At 41.7% G+C, this 18,347-nt stretch overlaps 1 protein-coding gene across 1 annotated transcript; it reads right to left on the minus strand.

Moving 5' to 3' along the window:
* Positions 1–1,669: 1,669 nt before the first annotated feature.
* On the minus strand, positions 1,670–16,707 carry LOC135541027 (calcium/calmodulin-dependent protein kinase type 1D-like). Its single transcript, XM_064967168.1, has 12 exons — positions 16,692–16,707; positions 16,484–16,589; positions 12,041–12,166; positions 11,872–11,946; positions 11,444–11,582; positions 10,994–11,117; positions 10,614–10,689; positions 10,275–10,387; positions 2,566–2,644; positions 2,310–2,397; positions 1,858–2,177; positions 1,670–1,742 (listed from the first exon to the last, which is right to left on the minus strand). The coding sequence occupies exons 1-12, from the start codon at positions 16,705–16,707 to the stop codon at positions 1,670–1,672; spliced, it is 1,335 nt and encodes a 444-aa protein (XP_064823240.1).
* Positions 16,708–18,347: the final 1,640 nt, after the last annotated feature.

Raw genomic sequence — 18,347 nt, forward strand, 5'->3', positions numbered from 1 at the left:
CACACCTAATCATTCAAGGGTTTTTCTTTCTTTTGACTATTTTCAACATTGTATAATAGTAGTGAAGACATCAAAACTATGAAATAAGACATACAGAATCATGTAATAACCAAAAAAGTGTTTAACAAATAAAAATATGTTTTAGATTCTTCAAAGAAGCCACCCTTTGCCTTGATGACAGCATTGCACACTCTTTTCATTCGCTCACCCAGCTTCATGAGGTGGTCACCTGGAATGCATTTACATTGAAAGTTGATGAAACTGGCAATCATGAGGACCCAGCGTTACTTTTGCTGCAGAGGATAAGTTCATTAGAGTTACCAGCCTCAGAAATTGCAGCCCAAATAAATTCTTCACAGAGTTCAAGTAACGGACAGATCTCAACATTAACTGTTCAGAGGAGACTGTGTGAATCAGGCCTTCATGGTCAAATTTCTGCAAAGAAACCACTACTAAAGGACACCAATAAGAAGAAGAGACTTGCTTGGGACAAGAAACACGAGCAATGGACATTAGACTGGTGGAAATCTGTTAAAATCTGATAAGTCCAAATTTGAGATTTTCTTTCTGAGACGCAGAGTAGGTGAACGGAGGATTTCTGCATGTGTAGTTCCTACTGTGAAGAATGGAGGAGGAGGTGTGATGATGCTTTGCTGGTGACACTGTCAGTGATTTATTTAGAATTCAAGGCAAACTTAACCAGCATGGCTACCACAGCATTCTGAAGCGATACGCCATCCCACCTGGTTTGCGCTTAGTGGGACTATCATTTGTTTTCAATAGAACAATGACCCAAAACACACCTCCAGGCTGTGACAGGGCTACTTGACCAAGAAGGAGAGTGATGGAGTGCTGCATCAGATGAGCTGGACTCCACAATCACCCGACCTCAACCCAATTGAGATGGTTTGGGATGATTGAAGGAAAAGCAGCTAACAAGTGCTCAGCATATGTGGGAACTCCTTCAAGACTGTTGGAAAAGCATTCCAGGTGAAGCTGGTTGAGAGAATGTCAAGATTTGTTTAACACTTTTTTTGGTTACTACTTGATTCCATACGTGTTATTTCATTGTTTTGACATCTTCACTATTATTCTACAATGTAAAACACAGTAAAAATAAAGAAAAACCCTTGAATGAGTAAGTGTGTCCAAACTTTTGACTGGTACTGAATGACCGAATGTACACTTCTAAAGCTTCATAGACAGTAGCTTGGGTCAGAGAAATTAACGTTTGCATTTGTGTGTGTGAGTGCATACATTTGTGCGTGAGTGTAAATGTACTGCACTGTAATTAGGTATGAACCCCAGGTCTTCCTGTGTTCTCCTCTGGAGAAGGTTCAGGCCCCGGGTCCTTGCTATGGGCCCCTGGAAATCTCAGAAGAGCACTACAGAAATGAACCAGCAGGAGGCAGCAGACAGACACCTGTCGAGCAGCAAGGAGTGGCTCAAACGTCTTGACTGCAACACTGCAGAAACACTGGAGAGAGAGAAGGGGCATTCACATGAAGATTCATATAATTCAAGTGAGAAAGTTGGGTGTTTTCCTATCAACTTATCTCTCTGTATTTTGTTTATTGTGTGCATGAGTGTATTCAAAATAACATGCATTGTGTATATGAGACCAATTTACCTTGAAGTAGTTGAATTGATCCTCAGGCCAATCAACCAATCACATGACAGAACACACCCCAGTTTGCATCGTCTGGCCATTCCTATTGGTCGCCCTGTCCATGGCGTCACAGCTGAAACACGACATTAAAAAGCAAAGCCTTCAGAACCACAGATTCTACACTTAGTGGACATATCTGAACCCCCCCGACAGCTACATTCCCCTCCACTCAGTCCACTTGGACTCACCTCTTAGCTGCTGTGAATGAGGAGCAATTCTCTGCGTTATATGTCTCCATGACGACCGGCGCGTGCATGGGCTCGCTGTGACTGGCTCTCAGGCCCCGGTACTGTGCTTCTGGAGGGGTCATGTGACACACTGGGATCGGGAGGTTGCTGGTGGAGTCAACATCCTCTATGGTGATGTTGTTGACACCCCGCAGGGGATTCTGGGAGTTGCAGGGGTTGATGGCTATGGCAGGGATGGGAGGGAGAGGGGCGTCGGGGTCGGCGTGGGCCAACTGCAGCTTCTTTATGTGTTTGATGGCTGCTGTTGCGTTGAAGGCTTGCTGTAACACACACAAACACACAGGAATATTAGCATTCATATGTTTGTATAAATAATCGGGTTTTGTTAATAATAATAATATAATAAATGTATGTATGCTAGCATACTGTATGTCGCCTCATATGTTGCTCACCCTCCATTTGGACTTGGCAAAGTTCCTCTGGATCTGCATGCTGACTGATTTATAGATGTCCTGATCCCTCGCTGTCTTTCCAATGACCCTGCAACAGGAAATGACATTGATAGGGTCACCAGGAACTAGTAATAAACAGGAAAAAGTGAGCTACCTAGACACTGATCTGAGGTCAGTTTTCTATTTTTCTCCTCTGATGGTTATAGTCAAGATGAGCAGAGGATAGGCTGATCCTGGATCTGTGTGTGTGACTCACCAGGGGTGTCTGAGGGCCTGTTCTGTGGTGAACCGTTTGTTAGGGTGCTTCTGCATCATGTTCCGGATGAAGTCTTTCGCTATGGAAACAGAGACAGACAAAAACATCAACAACTGACATGGAACTTTCAGCCTTGTAAAAATGATGAATATCTTTAATATATACAGTACCAGACAAAAGTTTGGACACACCAACTCATTCAATGGTTTTTCTTTATTTTCTTTACTATTTTCTACATTGTAGAATAATAGTGAAGATATCAAAACTATGAAATAACACATATGGAATCATATAATAAACAAGAAAGTGTTAAACAAATCCAAATATATTTTATATTTGCGATTCTTCAAAGTAGCCACCCTTTATCTTGATGACGGCTTTGCACACTCTTGGCATTCTCTCAAGCAGCTTCATGAGGTAGTCACCTGGAATGCATTTCAATTAACAAGTGTGCCTTGATAAAAGTTAATTTGTGGAATTTCTTTCCTTCCTAACACGTTTGAGCCAATCAGTTATGAGAAGGTAGGGGTAGTATACAGAGATAGCCCTATTTGGTAAAAGACCAAGTCCATATTATGGCAAGAACAGCTCAAATAAGCAAAGAGAAATGACAATCCATCATTGCTTTAAGACATGAAGGTCAGTCAATACAGAACATATCTGTCACGACTTCGGAAGAAGTCGGTGCCTCTCCTTGTTCGGGCGGTGTTCGGCGGTCGACGTCGCCGGTCTTCTAGCCATCGCCGATCCATTTTTCATTTGTTTTGTCTCGTTTTTCCCACACACCTGGTTTTCATTTCCCAATTACTGGTCATGTACAGTGCCTTGCGAAAGTATTCGGCCCCCTTGAACTTTGCGACCTTTTGCCACATTTCAGGCTTCAAACATAAAGATATAAAACTGTATTTTTTTGTGAAGAATCAACAACAAGTGGGACACAATCATGAAGTGGAACGACATTTATTGGATATTTCAAACTTTTTTAACAAATCAAAAACTGAAAAATTGGGCGTGCAAAATTATTCAGCCCCTTTACTTTCAGAGCAGCAAACTCTCTCCAGAAGTTCAGTGAGGATCTCTGAATGATCCAATGTTGACCTAAATGACTAATGATGATAAATACAATCCACCTGTGTGTAATCAAGTCTCCGTATAAATGCACCTGCACTGTGATAGTCTCAGAGGTCCGTTAAAAGCGCAGAGAGCATCATGAAGAACAAGGAACACACCAGGCAGGTCCAAGATACTGTTGTGAAGAAGTCTAAAGCCGGATTTGGATACAAAAAGATTTCCCAAGCTTTAAACATCCCAAGGAGCACTGTGCAAGCAATAATATTGAAATGGAAGGAGTATCAGACCACTGCAAATCTACCAAGACCTGGCCGTCCCTCTAAACTTTCAGCTCATACAAGGAGAAGACTGATCAGAGATGCAGCCAAGAGGCCCATGATCACTCTGGATGAACTGCAGAGATCTACAGCTGAGGTGGGAGACTCTGTCCATAGGACAACAATCAGTCGTATATTGCACAAATCTGGCCTTTATGGAAGAGTGGCAAGAAGAAAGCCATTTCTTAAAGATATCCATAAAATGTGTCATTTAAAGTTTGCCACACGCCACCTGGGAGACACACCAAACATGTGGAAGAAGGTGCTCTGGTCAGATGAAACCAAAATTGAACTTTTTGGCAACAATGCAAAACGTTATGTTTGGCGTAAAAGCAACACAGCTCATCACCCTGAACCTACCATACCCACTGTCAAACATGGTGGTGGCAGCATCATGGTTTGGGCCTGCTTTTCTTCAGCAGGGACAGGGAAGATGGTTAAAATTGATGGGAAGATGGATGGAGCCAAATACAGGACCATTCTGGAAGAAAACCTGATGGAGTCTGCAAAAGACCTGAGACTGGGATGGAGATTTGTCTTCCAACAAGACAATGATCCAAAACATAAAGCTAAATCTACAATGGAATGGTTCAAAAATAAACATATCCAGGTGTTAGAATGGCCAAGTCAAAGTCCAGACCTGAATCCAATCGAGAAACTGTGGAAAGAACTGAAAACTGCTGTTCACAAATGCTCTCCATCCAACCTCACTGAGCTCGAGCTGTTTTGCAAGGAGGAATGGGAAAAAAATTCAGTCTCTCGATGTGCAAAACTGATAGAGACATACCCCAAGCGACTTACAGCTGTAATCGCAGCAAAAGGTGGCGCTACAAAGTATTAACTTAAGGGGGCTGAATAATTTTGCACGCCCAATTTTTCAGTTTTTGATTTGTTAAAAAAGTTTGGAATATCCAATAAATGTCATTCAACTTCATGATTGTGTCCCACTTGTTGTTGATTCTTCACACACAAATACAGTTTTATATCTTTATGTTTGAAGCCTGAAATGTGGCAAAAGGTTGCAAAGTTCAAGGGGGCCAAATACTTTCGCAAGGCACTGTTTTTAACCCTCTGTTTCCCCCATGTCTTTGTGTGTGATTGTTTATTGTTAAGGTCGGTACGTTTCAGATGCTGTGTTCACCCGTGTTGTATGGTAACCATTATTGTTTGCACATTGATTTAGTTACTTTGTGCTATTTTCGCAAGTAAAGTGCGTTGTTCACTCATCTCTGCTCTCCTGCACCTGACTTCATGCACCAGCTACACCCACCGCCTGACAATATCAAGAACTTTGAAAGCTTCGTCAAGTCACAAAAACCATCAAGATCTATGATGACACTGGCTCTCATGAGGACCGCCACAGGAAAGGAACACCCAGAGTTACCTCTGCTGCAGAGGATACGTTCATTAGAGTTACCAGCCTCAAAAATTGCAGCCCAAATAAATGCTTCAAAGTTCAAGTAACAGATGCATCTCAACATCAACTGTTCAGAGTAGACTGTGTGAATCAGGCCTTCGTGGTCGAATTGCTGCAAAGAAACCACTACTAAAGGACACCAATAAGAAGAAGAGACTTGCTTGGGCCAAGAAACACAAGCAATGGACATTAGACCGGTGGAAATCTGTCCTTTGGTCTGATGTTTCCAACCGCCGTGTCTTTGTGAGATGCAGAGTAGGTGTACGGATGATCTCCGCATGTATGGTTCCCACTAGAGGGTGACCGGCATGGCCGATTAATTATGACTGATTTCAAGTTTTCAAAACAATCGGTAATCATAATTTTTGGATGCTGATTATGGCCGATTACATTGCACTCCACGAAGAGACTGCATGGCAGTGTCACGTTCTGACCTTAGTTCCTTTGTTTTTGTTTTAGTATGGTCAGGGCGTGAGTTGGGGTGGGCAGTCTGTGTTTGTTTTTCTATGTTGGTTTTTGTGTTCGGCTTAGTATGGGTCTCAATCATAGGCAGGTGTCGTTAGTTGTCTCTGATTGAGAATCATACTTAGGTAGCCTTTTTCCACCTGGGTTTCGTGGGTGTTTATTTCCTGCTTAGTCATTCACCTTACGGGACTGTTCGATTGTTGTTTATTGTTTTTGTTCAGTGTTCATTTTGCTTCGTTAAATGGACTCTTACCACGCTGCGTTTTGGTCCTCCGATCCTTCTCGCTACTCCTCCTCAGAAGAGGAGGACGAGATCCCTTACAGGCAGGCTGACCTGACCACCTGTTACACGAGTGCAGCAAGGAGCCAAGGTAAGTTGCTATCTAGCATTAACTTCTTACGGCTGAGATCCTGTAAACGGGATCGATACAGCCAGTGAAACTGCAGGGCGCCAAATTCAAACAGAAACTTCATAATTAAAATTCCTCAAACATACAAGTATTTTACACCATTTTAAAGATAAACTTGCTGTTAATCCCACCACAGTGTCCGATTTCAAAAAGGCTTTATGAAAAGTACACCATTAGGTCAGTACTAGAGGTTGACCGATTAATCGGAATGGCCGAATAATTAGGGCCGATTTCAAGTTTTCATAACAACCGGAAATCTGTATTTTTGTACGACAATTTTTTTTAAACAAATTTTATTTTACAACTATATTTAACGAGGCAAGTCAGTTAAGAACAAATTCTTATTTTCAATGACGGCCTAGGAACGGTGGGTTACCTGCCTTGTTCAGGGGCAGAATGACAGATTATTACCTTGTCAGTTCAGGGATTCAATCTTGCAACCTTACGGTTAACTAGTCCAGCACTCTAACCACCTGCCTCACGAGGAGACTGCCTGTTACGAGAATGCAGTAAGAAGCCAAGGTAAGTTGCTAGCTAGCATTAAACGTATCTTATAAAAAACAATCAATCATAATCACTAGTTATAACTACACATGGTTGATGATATTACTAGTTTATATAATCGATGAGGTGCGCATTCGCGAAAAAGGACTGTCGTTGCTCCAACGTGTACCTAACCACAAACATCAATGCCTTTCTTAAAATCAATACACAGAAGTATATGTGTATTTAGACTTATGGATGCCGCACGTTCAATAAAATACGGAATGGTTCCGTATTTCACTGAAAGAATGAACGTTTTGTTTTCTAAATGATAGTTTCCGGACCATAATAATGATCTAAGGCTCATGTTTCTGTGTGTTTTTTTATATTATAATTAAGTCTATGATTTTATATTTGATAGAGCAATCCGACTGAGCGGTGGTAGGCAGCAGCAGGCTTGTAAGCCTTCATTCAAACAGCACTTTCCTGCTTTTGCCAGCAGCTCTTCGCAATACTTGAAACACAGCTCTGTTTATGAATTCAAGCCTATCAACACCTGAGATTAGGCTGGCAATACTATAGTGCTTATAAGAACATCCAATAGTCAAAGGTATATGAAATACAAATGGTATAGAGATAAATAGTCTTATAATTCCAATAATAACTAGAACCTAAAACTTCTTAACTGGGAACATTGAAGACTCATGTTAAAAGGAACCAACAGCTTTCATATGTTCTCATGTTCTGAGCAAGGAACTTAAACGCTAGCTTTTTTACATGGCACATATTGCACTTTTACTTTCTTCTCCAACACTGTGTTTTTGCATTATTTAAACCAAATTGAACATGTTTCATTATTTATTTGGGACTAAATAGATTTTTATTTATGCATTATATTTAGTTAAAATAAAAGTGTTCATTCAATATTGTTGTAATTGTCATTATTACAAATGTATATATAAAAATCGTCAGATTAATCGGTATCGGCTTTTTTGGGTCGGTAATCGGTATTGGTATCGGCATATTATTCTACATTGTAGAAAATAGTAAAAAATAAAGAGAAAAATAAAGATTGGCTTAACGCACCACCACTAATGACCCGTGGAGCTTTTCAAAGTAATGTTTTCTTCACCTCAAACAGCAAGCAAACCATGTCTGTTTTTACATCCATTGAGAATTACAATAGTTCCTCAATGTATTTGAAAAATCTTTCCAGCTCTCTCCCTTTCGATAACCCCTCAGCATGAAAGGGAAAATGTCATGCTCTGATCCTGTGGAAACGTCATAAAAAAGGCCTATCAGTGCTTGACTTGGACTGAAATAGGTTCAGGTACTAATTTTGGGTGTTGGTACTGTTGATATTGACATGCAGGAGCTCCACAATACTTTTGAGCTAATATTCTATAAGAGGAAGAGGAGCTCCAGCAGTAGAACATTTGAGGTGCCAGTACCCAGCTCCGGTGAGCTTCTTCCCAGGTCAAGCACTGCTTCTTATCTCTTGGGCAAATAGCCTACAGCTGTGTCTGTCCTGAGCTTACTGGCATGGGAAACTCTGAGGGCCCAGAATATTTTATACAATGTTGCGCAAACTTCGGGCCCGACCCAAGTTAATAGTTGACACAATGTTTCAAATTTCGTTCACAAAAATATGCACACGAACACCATAACTGGCACGCAGAACGATAGAAATGGTAAGATAAAATTACATTCCACATGAGAAAGGTTGCAGACTCAACTTCAGGAGAATAATAGCAGAATCAGTAAAAGTCAGCAGGAGTGGGAGGAAAATAGTTGGGTCAGTTTTCTTCTGGTTATCTAGATCTCTGGTGCCCTCTTGAGGCATCAAACCGTAAGCTTAAGCATCAGACAAGCTCAATGCATATAGTTGATTTTATTAAAACACATAGGGTGTGTCTATATATGGAAAAAATACACGTTCGTGTCATCGATTGGTCGAAAGAACAGACGACTTTCGGTCTGACAAGATTTTTTGTTGTTGTCAGGTAGCCCTACTATGTACATAAGTAGATATTATTACTACTATTATTATTATATTAGATATATTACAGTATGCTGAACTTGAACGACTGTTATCCACAGTTAGCATACCTCTTAGTTGTCAATCAAATGTATTTGGCATGATCAAATGGGCAGACAGGCAAGTTCTCATTCAGTTGTCAAAAAGTGGGTTTGGACAAGCATGCATTGGCATGCAGACTGCAGAAAGACGAGCAGGCTACTGTTCCCCATAATTTATCAGTGCAATTTTGACGGGCAACTAACTGAAAAAGTTTGAGAGGGTTTATCTAATGTTCCCTCAATAGATTTTAGCTCATCATGCCCTAGCTAGCATTAATTGCTGATCTTGTTGATGTACATAGGGAACTGAGGGAGAGATAGCCCACCTTTTCATGGTTGTTTGATCACTAGTATTGTGAAGTTCTCAAATGTTCTCAGGTTCTCAAATGCCCTTGGCACATATTTGCAGAAATCCATTCGGGTGTATTTTGTGGGTTCTAGTGATCTAAAGTTGCGCTGTTGCTATTGCCTGTAAACACACAATCCAGCTCAAAGTGAATGATGGCAGACCCGTGTGGCAAATGGCTAATTTGCATATAGGCCTACTGTAGCTCTGATTAGCTATTGCGCACCCATCTGCGTAGAATACGGTCTGCGTAGACTCTGGACAGTACAGATGTTTTTATACGGTTTTATTTCCTGCAGTGTCTATTAGTGTCCAAACGCACGGACGCTTTCACACTCTATATTGCTATAGAATTTTCACAAATGCCTTACTCTACATCTGTAATGTCTGCTTCCAACTCACACTCAAACACATAGATCCCCTGAACGCAGCTCACTTTCCAGCCCACACTCTCAAACACATAGATCCCTTGAATGCAGGTAACTCTCCAGATCCCAATCACCTGAATTCTGATCACCTGTTCACACACCTGTGTGTCATTATCACACACTATTTAGTTCAGTTCTTTGCACCCCATCATTGTGAGGTATTGTTTGTTTTGGTACACATTCTATTCGGAGCTCTGTTTATTTCCGTATTAGTCCTCCCGTGTATTGTAGTTTTTGGCCATCCTCGCTAACGACACCACCCTGCCTGTACTTTGGCTATTAGATTTCCTGTCAACCTCTTGCCTGATCTCCCGGACTACGTTACTACCCTTTTCCCTGCCTGTACTGTTACCTTTTTGGAGTCCCTGTGTATGACCTTATGCCTGCCCCTGGACCCAGCTACCTGCCTCCTCCTGTGGTCCTTTATTAGTAATAAACACCTGCTGCGCCCTGCGCTTGAAACCAGCAGTCCGTCTCCCATCGTACTCATTACAACGTCATTCCCAAACATTCTATGAATTTATGAAAACGACCATATCTAAGTGCTCGCTTGTCAGAAAATGTTTTTAAAAAAGGTGTCATATTCTTCTTTGAGGTGTATATGAACAGATTTTAATAAGATTTCATGTTGCTAAAATGCTGTCAGTTCCACTTGAAATACCCTTGTTGTTGATGTGGTGGTATTTGTCTTACCTGACTCAGAGATGTCATCCCAAAAAGGCGAGTGGAAAGCGTAGTCGGCCCTCATGATCTTAGCGAACAGACGTGTCTCGTTGTCCTCAAAAAAGGGAGGGTAGCCACACAGCCTGTCACACAGAGAGAGAGGGGGAACATACAGTCATTTTACAGAGTTAACACAGAGAGAGAGGGGGAACATACAGTAGTTTTTAAAGAGTTAACATAGAATTACAATAACTTTTCCCAAAAGTGATATAGAACTACCATCTCACAATGCAGTCATCCCGATACTATGAAAGGGTTGAAAGGAGGTGCTGGCAGATATAGATCGAGAAGTCCTAGATAGGCACTCACAGGATATATGTGATGACTCCTATGGACCAGCAGTCCACAGCCTTGCTGTACGGTTTCTGAGCCAGAACTTCAGGGGCTGTAGAGGATCAAATATAAACAGGGTTAGATACCATGCTAATACTATCTAGCGGTGCAATGAAGCTTTACTCTCTATTTCAATGACCAACCATCGAACACACACTTGCTGCACATCTGCATTAAATGAAATCGCATTGGTCACATGCGTTGAATACAACAGTGTAGACTTTACTGTGAAATGCTTGCTTACGAGTTCTCTGCATCATTGGGAAGGGCTCGTAAGCAAGCTTTTCACGGTAAAGTCTACACGTGTTCAGCCCATGTGACAAATTTGACTTGATTTGACACACACACTCTCTCACCAACATATCCTGGCGTGCCGCAGGCTGTGGACATCACTCCGTGGTCGGACATCTTGGACAGGCCGAAGTCACTGATCATGATCTTGGAGTTCTCGTCTGAGTCGAAGTATAGCAGGTTCTCTGGCTGCTCTCACACACAGGGAGACAGAGAGGGAGAGGGTCAACAAGCGGCAGAGGAACTGTTCTCTCAACATGGTATACAAAAATAGATGGGTTTGAGGTTGGCTGTGAGTAAAGTAACACTCCTTATACTTTCAATGCATTTTCTAGTAAAAAGTGGGTAAATGCTTGTGTGTTTACCCTCCAATACACCACTGATGATATAGTAACGTGTATGAAATATGTTTGGAGTGGCAAATTTTATATTAGTTATTTACCTTTTAGCTACATTAAAATGTACTTTGATCCCCACTCTCTACCAGGTATGTTGACTGTGTGTGTGTAACATACCTTGAGGTCCCTGTGCACTATGCTGTTCTCATGAAGGTAGTTGACTGCTTGCAGTACTTGGCGGACCAGCTGGCTGGCGTCCTTCTCTGTGTACACCCCCCGATCTATGATACGGTCAAACAGCTCTCCACCAGACACCCTAGGAAAGAACACACACACATCAGAATCTCCCCACCATATTCACCATCATCATCCGCATCATCACCATAAACATCCTCGTCATCACCATAAACATCCTCGTCATCCCATAAACATTATCATCTTTGGCATCACCATCATCAGCATAATCATCATCATTATTCTCATCACCAGCATTTACAAACCTTATTAAACACCCAACTAAAACAGCAAGTTCTCTAAAATAGTAACATTTATCTGTAGGCTAATACATGTATTTAGCTTATGTAGTGATAAGGGTTTGCACTCACAGCTGCATGACGAGGTAATAGTGTGTCTGAGTCTCATAGAAATCTTCCAGTCCAATCACATTGTCATGTCTTATCCTGAGAGGAAGATTGAGAGATATCTGATGTTAACTTGTTCAGGTGTGAGAGTGTGTAAGAGTATGAGCGCGTGTGTCTGCGTGCGTGTACTCACTTCTTCAGCACAGTGATCTCGTTCTCTAGGTTGCTACAGCTGAGGTGTTTTTTCTTCAGACACTTCAGGGCGTACAGGGTTCCTGTCTTCTTCTCTTGCACCAAATACACCTCGGAGAACGAACCCCTACACACCCACACAGACAGACAGAGAAAAAGGTTAGTAGTAGTAGTAGTAAAGGCGCCCCTGGAGGAAATTAGGGTTAAGTCCCTTGCTCATGGGTACATCGATAGATTTTTAAGTTATCTGCTCTGGTTCTCGAACCAGCGACCTTTCGGTTACTGGCCCAACACTCTAACAGCTAGACAACCTAATGTTATGTGCTGTAGATGGAGTCACCACCACCCAGCCTCACTAGCCAGGCTCATAGCTGACACAGGGCTAGGAACGAGACGAGGGTGTCCCAGATAGAGGCTCAGGTATGGCCTGTGCTCCTGAGGCCTGTGCTCCTGAGGCCTGAGAATAGCAGCAGGGCAGGACTAGTGCTCAAGCACTTTACATAACCCAGCCTGAAGCTCAGGACAGGGACCCCTAAAATGATTGATTGATTGATTGAACTGATGAGATCATTAAAAGTAGTAGTCTGCTCAAGAGGGAGGCAACATAACATACATAAAAAATGATTGCCGATAAAAACACAATAAAGACCGGAGGCTTATTTCCATTGTGGTTTTAATTTGTTCATTGTGTCCGTTTGTCTCTGTCTGACCTCGCACAGTCAACCCTGGATGAACCTGAGCAGGGTGGGTTGTTTCTTCATCAGACCAAACAAACACCCCAGCCATAACATGACACCAGGAGAGAAGTTAGTGTTAATGTGTGGGAGGGAGCCAAAAGGATCCTAAGACTCAAAACGGATCTACCCTCCATCTGCTGATTTCCCTGTTTGAAGGAGACCAAGGTGAGGGTAATCCTCTGTTTAGCAGACAGTCTGGGCCTGACCGTCACATTCCGACACCTGTGAAACCGATGCAATGAGTGTGTTTGTGCCCAAAGACATCACTGTCTGGGAGAGACAGACATACAGACAGACACAACTAGGCATGGGTTCAAATACTGCACTATTTGTTTTCTTTCAAACACTTTGATTGAGCTTGCCACTTCGCTTCCTGGCAAAATGGGACCAATATACTAGTTCCAAAAGTGCAAATTCCTCTCATCTGATATTCCTAAAAGGCTCCATCAGACATTTAACGTCTTTGAAAGAAAATTATACTAACTGAACCCAGGGCTGATGAACACACACATACAGATACATAAATTCACACTCAAACTCACACATGCAGACATGCAGGCACACACATTCCCTCACACAGTAAACACACAGACACACAATCCCAGGCCCCTAATCCTCTAACAGAGTTAGGATGTTCCTGAGCTGTAATGACGTCATTGCTCACCTGCCTGGCTCACACCTCTCTCTCAACGTCAGCCTCTCATTCACAGCCAGGGATGGTCTGGAGTATAAGCTGCTTGAGGAGAGGCTGATGAGTTGAGCAGGAGCCTCAGATAAACAGGCCAGGGGCCAGCAGACATACCACTCTCACTCTGCAGATATCAGCATTGTGTGGACAACTGGAAAATGCTGTTTCTTCTATTTGATTTCGCAAAGCACAACAGATTCTGAAACAGTCATAAAGCCGCCTATACCCCACACATACTGTACATTCAAACACATGGGCTTAATGTATAAACACACACAAAACACCAGTGTTTTCCCTATATGCTGAAGAAAATCCTAGGGGAAACACTGCAAAAACGAATACCAACACATGCACACGCCCACAAGCTGACATGAACACACGGCCGCACACACACACTCAGGCACAAATACACAACCAAACATGTATGCACACACACTGGGCAGATATTAGTTAACCATTTTTACTACATTTTCAATGTCCTGTCCTCTTTTGGTTACTGTTGCTATCTCATCTCAAAAATCTCAAAAGAATTGTCTGTACTTGGGTCCTAGTTGAACCATATCTAAAGAGAGAGAAGCTGTATTGTGTGAGCGCCAAGTATTCCACCTCAGTTGATAAAGAAAACCTGCCCTGACCTGGGTCCTGATAATCTGATAATCTGGGTGGAATGGTCAGGCCCGTCCAGGATTATAGTGCCAAACTAGGATCCTTCTCTGGAAACCGGTAAAGTAGGTCTCCTGGAGATCCACTCAATCATGTAATAATGGCCCTTTTCTCTGAGTTAAGAAGCTGACAAGAGTCGCTGCCCAGCAACAAAGGTCCACTGAAAACGACCAAGCAAAAAATGTCTGCCCTGCATCACCCAGGTAGGTTCTACATATTAGATGATGTGAAGTATCCCAAAAGCTAAACAATAGTGAAGACATCAAAATTATGAAATAACACATGGAATCATGTAGTATCCAAAAAAGTGTTAAACAAATCAAAATATATTTTAGATTCTTCAAAGTAGACGCCCATTGCCTTGATGACAGCTTTGCACACTGTTGGCATTCTCTCAACCAGCTTCACCTGGAATGCTTTTCCAACAGTCTTGAAGGAGTTCCCACATATGTTGAGCACTTGTTGGCTGCTTCTCCTTCACTCTGTGGTCCAACTCATCCCGAACCCTCTCAATTGGGTTGAGGTCGGGTGATTGTGGAGGCCAGGTCATCTGATACAGCACTTCATCATTCTCCTTCTTGGTCAAATAGCCCTTACACAGCCTGGAGGTGTGTTGGGTTATTCCTGTTGAAAAACAAATGATAGTCCAACTAAGCGCAATCCAGATGGGATGGGGTATCACTGCAGAATGCTGTGGTAGCCATGTTGGTTAAGTGTTCCTTAAATTCTAAATAAATCACAGACAGTGTCACCAGCTAAGCACCCCCACACCATCACACCTCCTCCTCCATGCTTCACGGTGGGAACCACACATGCGGAGATCTTCGTTCACTTACTCTGCATATCATAAAGACATGGCGGTTGGAAACAAAAATCTAAAATTTGGACTTATCACACTAAAGGACAGACTTCCACCGGTCTAATGTCCATTGCTCATGTTTTTTGGCCCAAGCAAGTCTCTTCTTATTGGGGTCCTTTAGTAGTGTTTTCTTTGCAGCAATTCAACCATGAAGGCATGATTCACGCAGTCTCTGAGTAGTTGATGTTGAGATGTGTCTGTTACTTGAACTCTGTAAATATTTTTTTTTTTGTGCTGCAATTTCTGAGGCTGGTAACTCTAATGAACTTCTGCAACAGAAGTAACTGGGTGTTCCTTTCCTGTCGTGGTCCTCATGAGAGCCTGTTTCATCGCAGTGCTTGATGGTTTTTGCGACTTCACTTGAAGAAACTTTCAAAGTTATTGACATTTTCATTAAAGTAATGATGGACTGTCATTTTCTTTGCTTATTTGAGCTGTTCTTTCCATAATATGGACTTGGTCTTTTACCAAATAGGGCCTTCTTCTGTATACCATCCTTACCTGGTCACAACAACTGATTTACTCAAATGCATTAAGAAGGAAAGAAATTCCACAAATTAACAAGGCACACATGTTAATTGAAATGCATTCCAGTTGACTACCTTATGAAGCTGGTTGAGAGAATGCCAAGAGTGTGCAAAGCTGTCTTGCTACTTTGAAGATTTGTTTAATACTTTTTTGGTTACTACATGATTCCATTTGTGTTATTTCATAGTTTCCACTATTATTATACAATGTAGAAAATAGTAAAAATAAAGAAAAACCCTGGAATGAGTAGGTGTGTCCAAACTTTTGACTGGTACTGTGTATTTATTTATTAATTAAATGTTTTTGTTGTTGGGCAGATAGGTTCCCGATATCCCAACATCATAACTAGCTACAGTACCAGGAAGTAATTTCAGGCTATCAATCAAGTTAGAATAGCGAGCTTGTCTAACTATTTTAGCTGTCATGCTGGCTGGCAAGCAGTTATTAAATGTACTGAATAAGATTCACATTCCTTTTAAACTTTTACCCAGAATTTATCAGAGATGCAGAGAAGCCTATTTAGTTTCTTTAAAAAGAAAACACCAGTCAGGAGGATACAGACAGCTCAATAGGTATGCTTAGATATAAAGAAAATAGAATAGAATTAATCATAATGATTATGACTCTAGATTGTAGGAAAAAGCTGCTTCAGGTGTATGAAAAGTGCTAAATTCTCCAACTTCCCGACGGGGGGCCTAGCCCCCTTCAGACTACCGCCCAGCCATACTTTATGTCCCCTCAGATTTTTGGGGTGTGTAAGGGCCCTGCTCAAAATTAAAAGTGCTTTGAGTTAGAAATGTAAAACACATTAAATGGCTTGAGGCACAGAGACAGAGTTCAAATTAAATGAAAACCTAGACACCAAGGTTTGCCTACAGTGTCCCCTTAGAATGATTAAGTGGTGGTTTTAAACACTGACCTGGCTAGGAAAACCCTCCAGGCTCCAATCATATCAGACAAAGTACTTACGATCCCAGCGCTTGTTTGAATTCGAACACATCTCTGATGTTGTTGGTGACTTTCTTCCAACTGCAAGTGATTTCTTTGCGACCCATGTTGTCGTCACTGCAGGCTCCTGGAACAACAACATACAGACAGGCAGGTTAACTCTTCTGTCTCGTTAAGACTAGGCTGTCTTGGATGTATATACATACATTTTTGTAAAGACAACCCTCACCACACATAAAGAACATGACCAAACACTTTGGGCCAGTGTTTCACAAATGGCGGGTGGGTACTGGGGACCGACCCACTGGTCCCACAGCCAGTTCCTCTTGGGTCACGTCTTAGGACTAATATGGCTAGACACATAGTTTGGGCACAAGAAAGTTTGAAAGGCTTCAAGTAGATCACAAAACAAAAAATGTTTGGGGACCACGGCTTTGGTGGATATCTCTGTTAGATACCTCCATTTTGTATACAACCCTGTTTTCCTTACATAAAGCTTGCATGTTCAGTATGAGGTCAGTCATGATTGGGCTAAGCTTGTTTGTACCTATTACTTACAGAAGGCCCAAAGGGGTGCAGGATTAGAGCTGTAATGCCTAGTAATGGTTACTTTTCTACCCCCCTCTCCTTTCTCTGCCAATTCAGGAAACAGATCACTGCTGATTCCTGACAAACCCCCAAAACCTGTTTTACTTATCATCCTGACCTTCACATGAGGCAAACTCTCACCAAGCTGGTTGTTTATTTTTAAATCAGCATCTGAATAAAAAATTATCTTAAGCACCCTTGAGTTCTCTGAATGGCATCAGGCATATCAGGCAACATAGAAAGTGTAGGTAGACCATGGTAGAATTCCATTTTGGGAGAATCCATAAATGGAGTTGGTCGTGTGTCCATTCCATGCAGATTTCTTTTTGTAAGCTTTGTCCAGTTTAAAATCAATCAAAAAAACAACGTCTTTTCCAGATCATTCATAATATCCAGTAGCACTGTGGGAAGAATCCGGGTGATCATCCGATAGCATCCATCCAATAGGTCCTCAGAACAGTGCATAAAATGTTCATATTCCTTTTACACGTGGATAAATCAGGTGCATGTTGAAAACTATGCCCATATGAAACTACAGTAAATGGTTCAGTACTTGAAGCCAGAGATAGCACTTCATTTCTATTATATAACATGCTCTATTTTATTTTTACAAACAACTTTATTTTCTCTAATAATGTAGCATAGACTAAACACTGAAAACACTGACACAACAACAAAGTCTTTAGATCTAAATAACTGAATGGCAAAGTAAAATGGCCATTTGTTCTTACCTTAGCTAAAGAGAGGAGCGAGCGGACACTTTTTGAGGTATCTCGATAGACCTACCTGCCTCGTCCCTGCAGACACTTCAGCCGAGCGTCTAGGGGGCGTGTTTTGCGCTCCACATCACTTGCGCTGCAGTCCCCCAACACATCCTGCGCGGTTTATTCGCGACAATGCAGTATAGTGTCAGTGGATAACGTGCTAGTTTACTGTATAGGAAAACAACCCGTAACCTGCCAGATTGGCATATATTTTTATTTTGCTTTGGCCAATCAGAAAACATATGATTAGTTACTGGGTAAATGACGAATAACAAATAGATCTCGCTAGATTTGAGCATACCTCAGTATGATTTACCTCTCGTTCGTTCAGCCGTTCCTATGGTTAAACTTATTGGGGAAAGAATAGGGTTTTCGGTTTATTACAGAAATGCTTCAAAATTCACAAAAAGTGACTTTAGCTGATGAAGATTATCTCATAGAACAAAACCTATAAGATCCCCTGGCGTGTATCCAAACACCTTCCAAAAAATACATACATTTTCCCATAGGCTATGTTCTACAAACCATGGCGG

Source organism: Oncorhynchus masou, chromosome 6 (genome assembly GCF_036934945.1).
Source record: "Oncorhynchus masou masou isolate Uvic2021 chromosome 6, UVic_Omas_1.1, whole genome shotgun sequence".
NCBI lineage: Eukaryota > Metazoa > Chordata > Actinopteri > Salmoniformes > Salmonidae > Oncorhynchus > Oncorhynchus masou.

What these genes read in the sequence shown, in the direction of transcription:
- LOC135541027 (XM_064967168.1), bottom strand. An exon ending in TTCAAACAAGCGCTGGGATC is followed by an intron (nt 12,167 to 16,483) that starts GTAAGTACTTTG and finishes GTGGGTGTGTAG; the next exon opens with GGGTTCGTTCTCCGAGGTGT. An exon ending in CGGCACGCCAGGATATGTTG is followed by an intron (nt 10,690 to 10,993) that starts GTGAGAGAGTGT and finishes GATCCTCTACAG; the next exon opens with CCCCTGAAGTTCTGGCTCAG.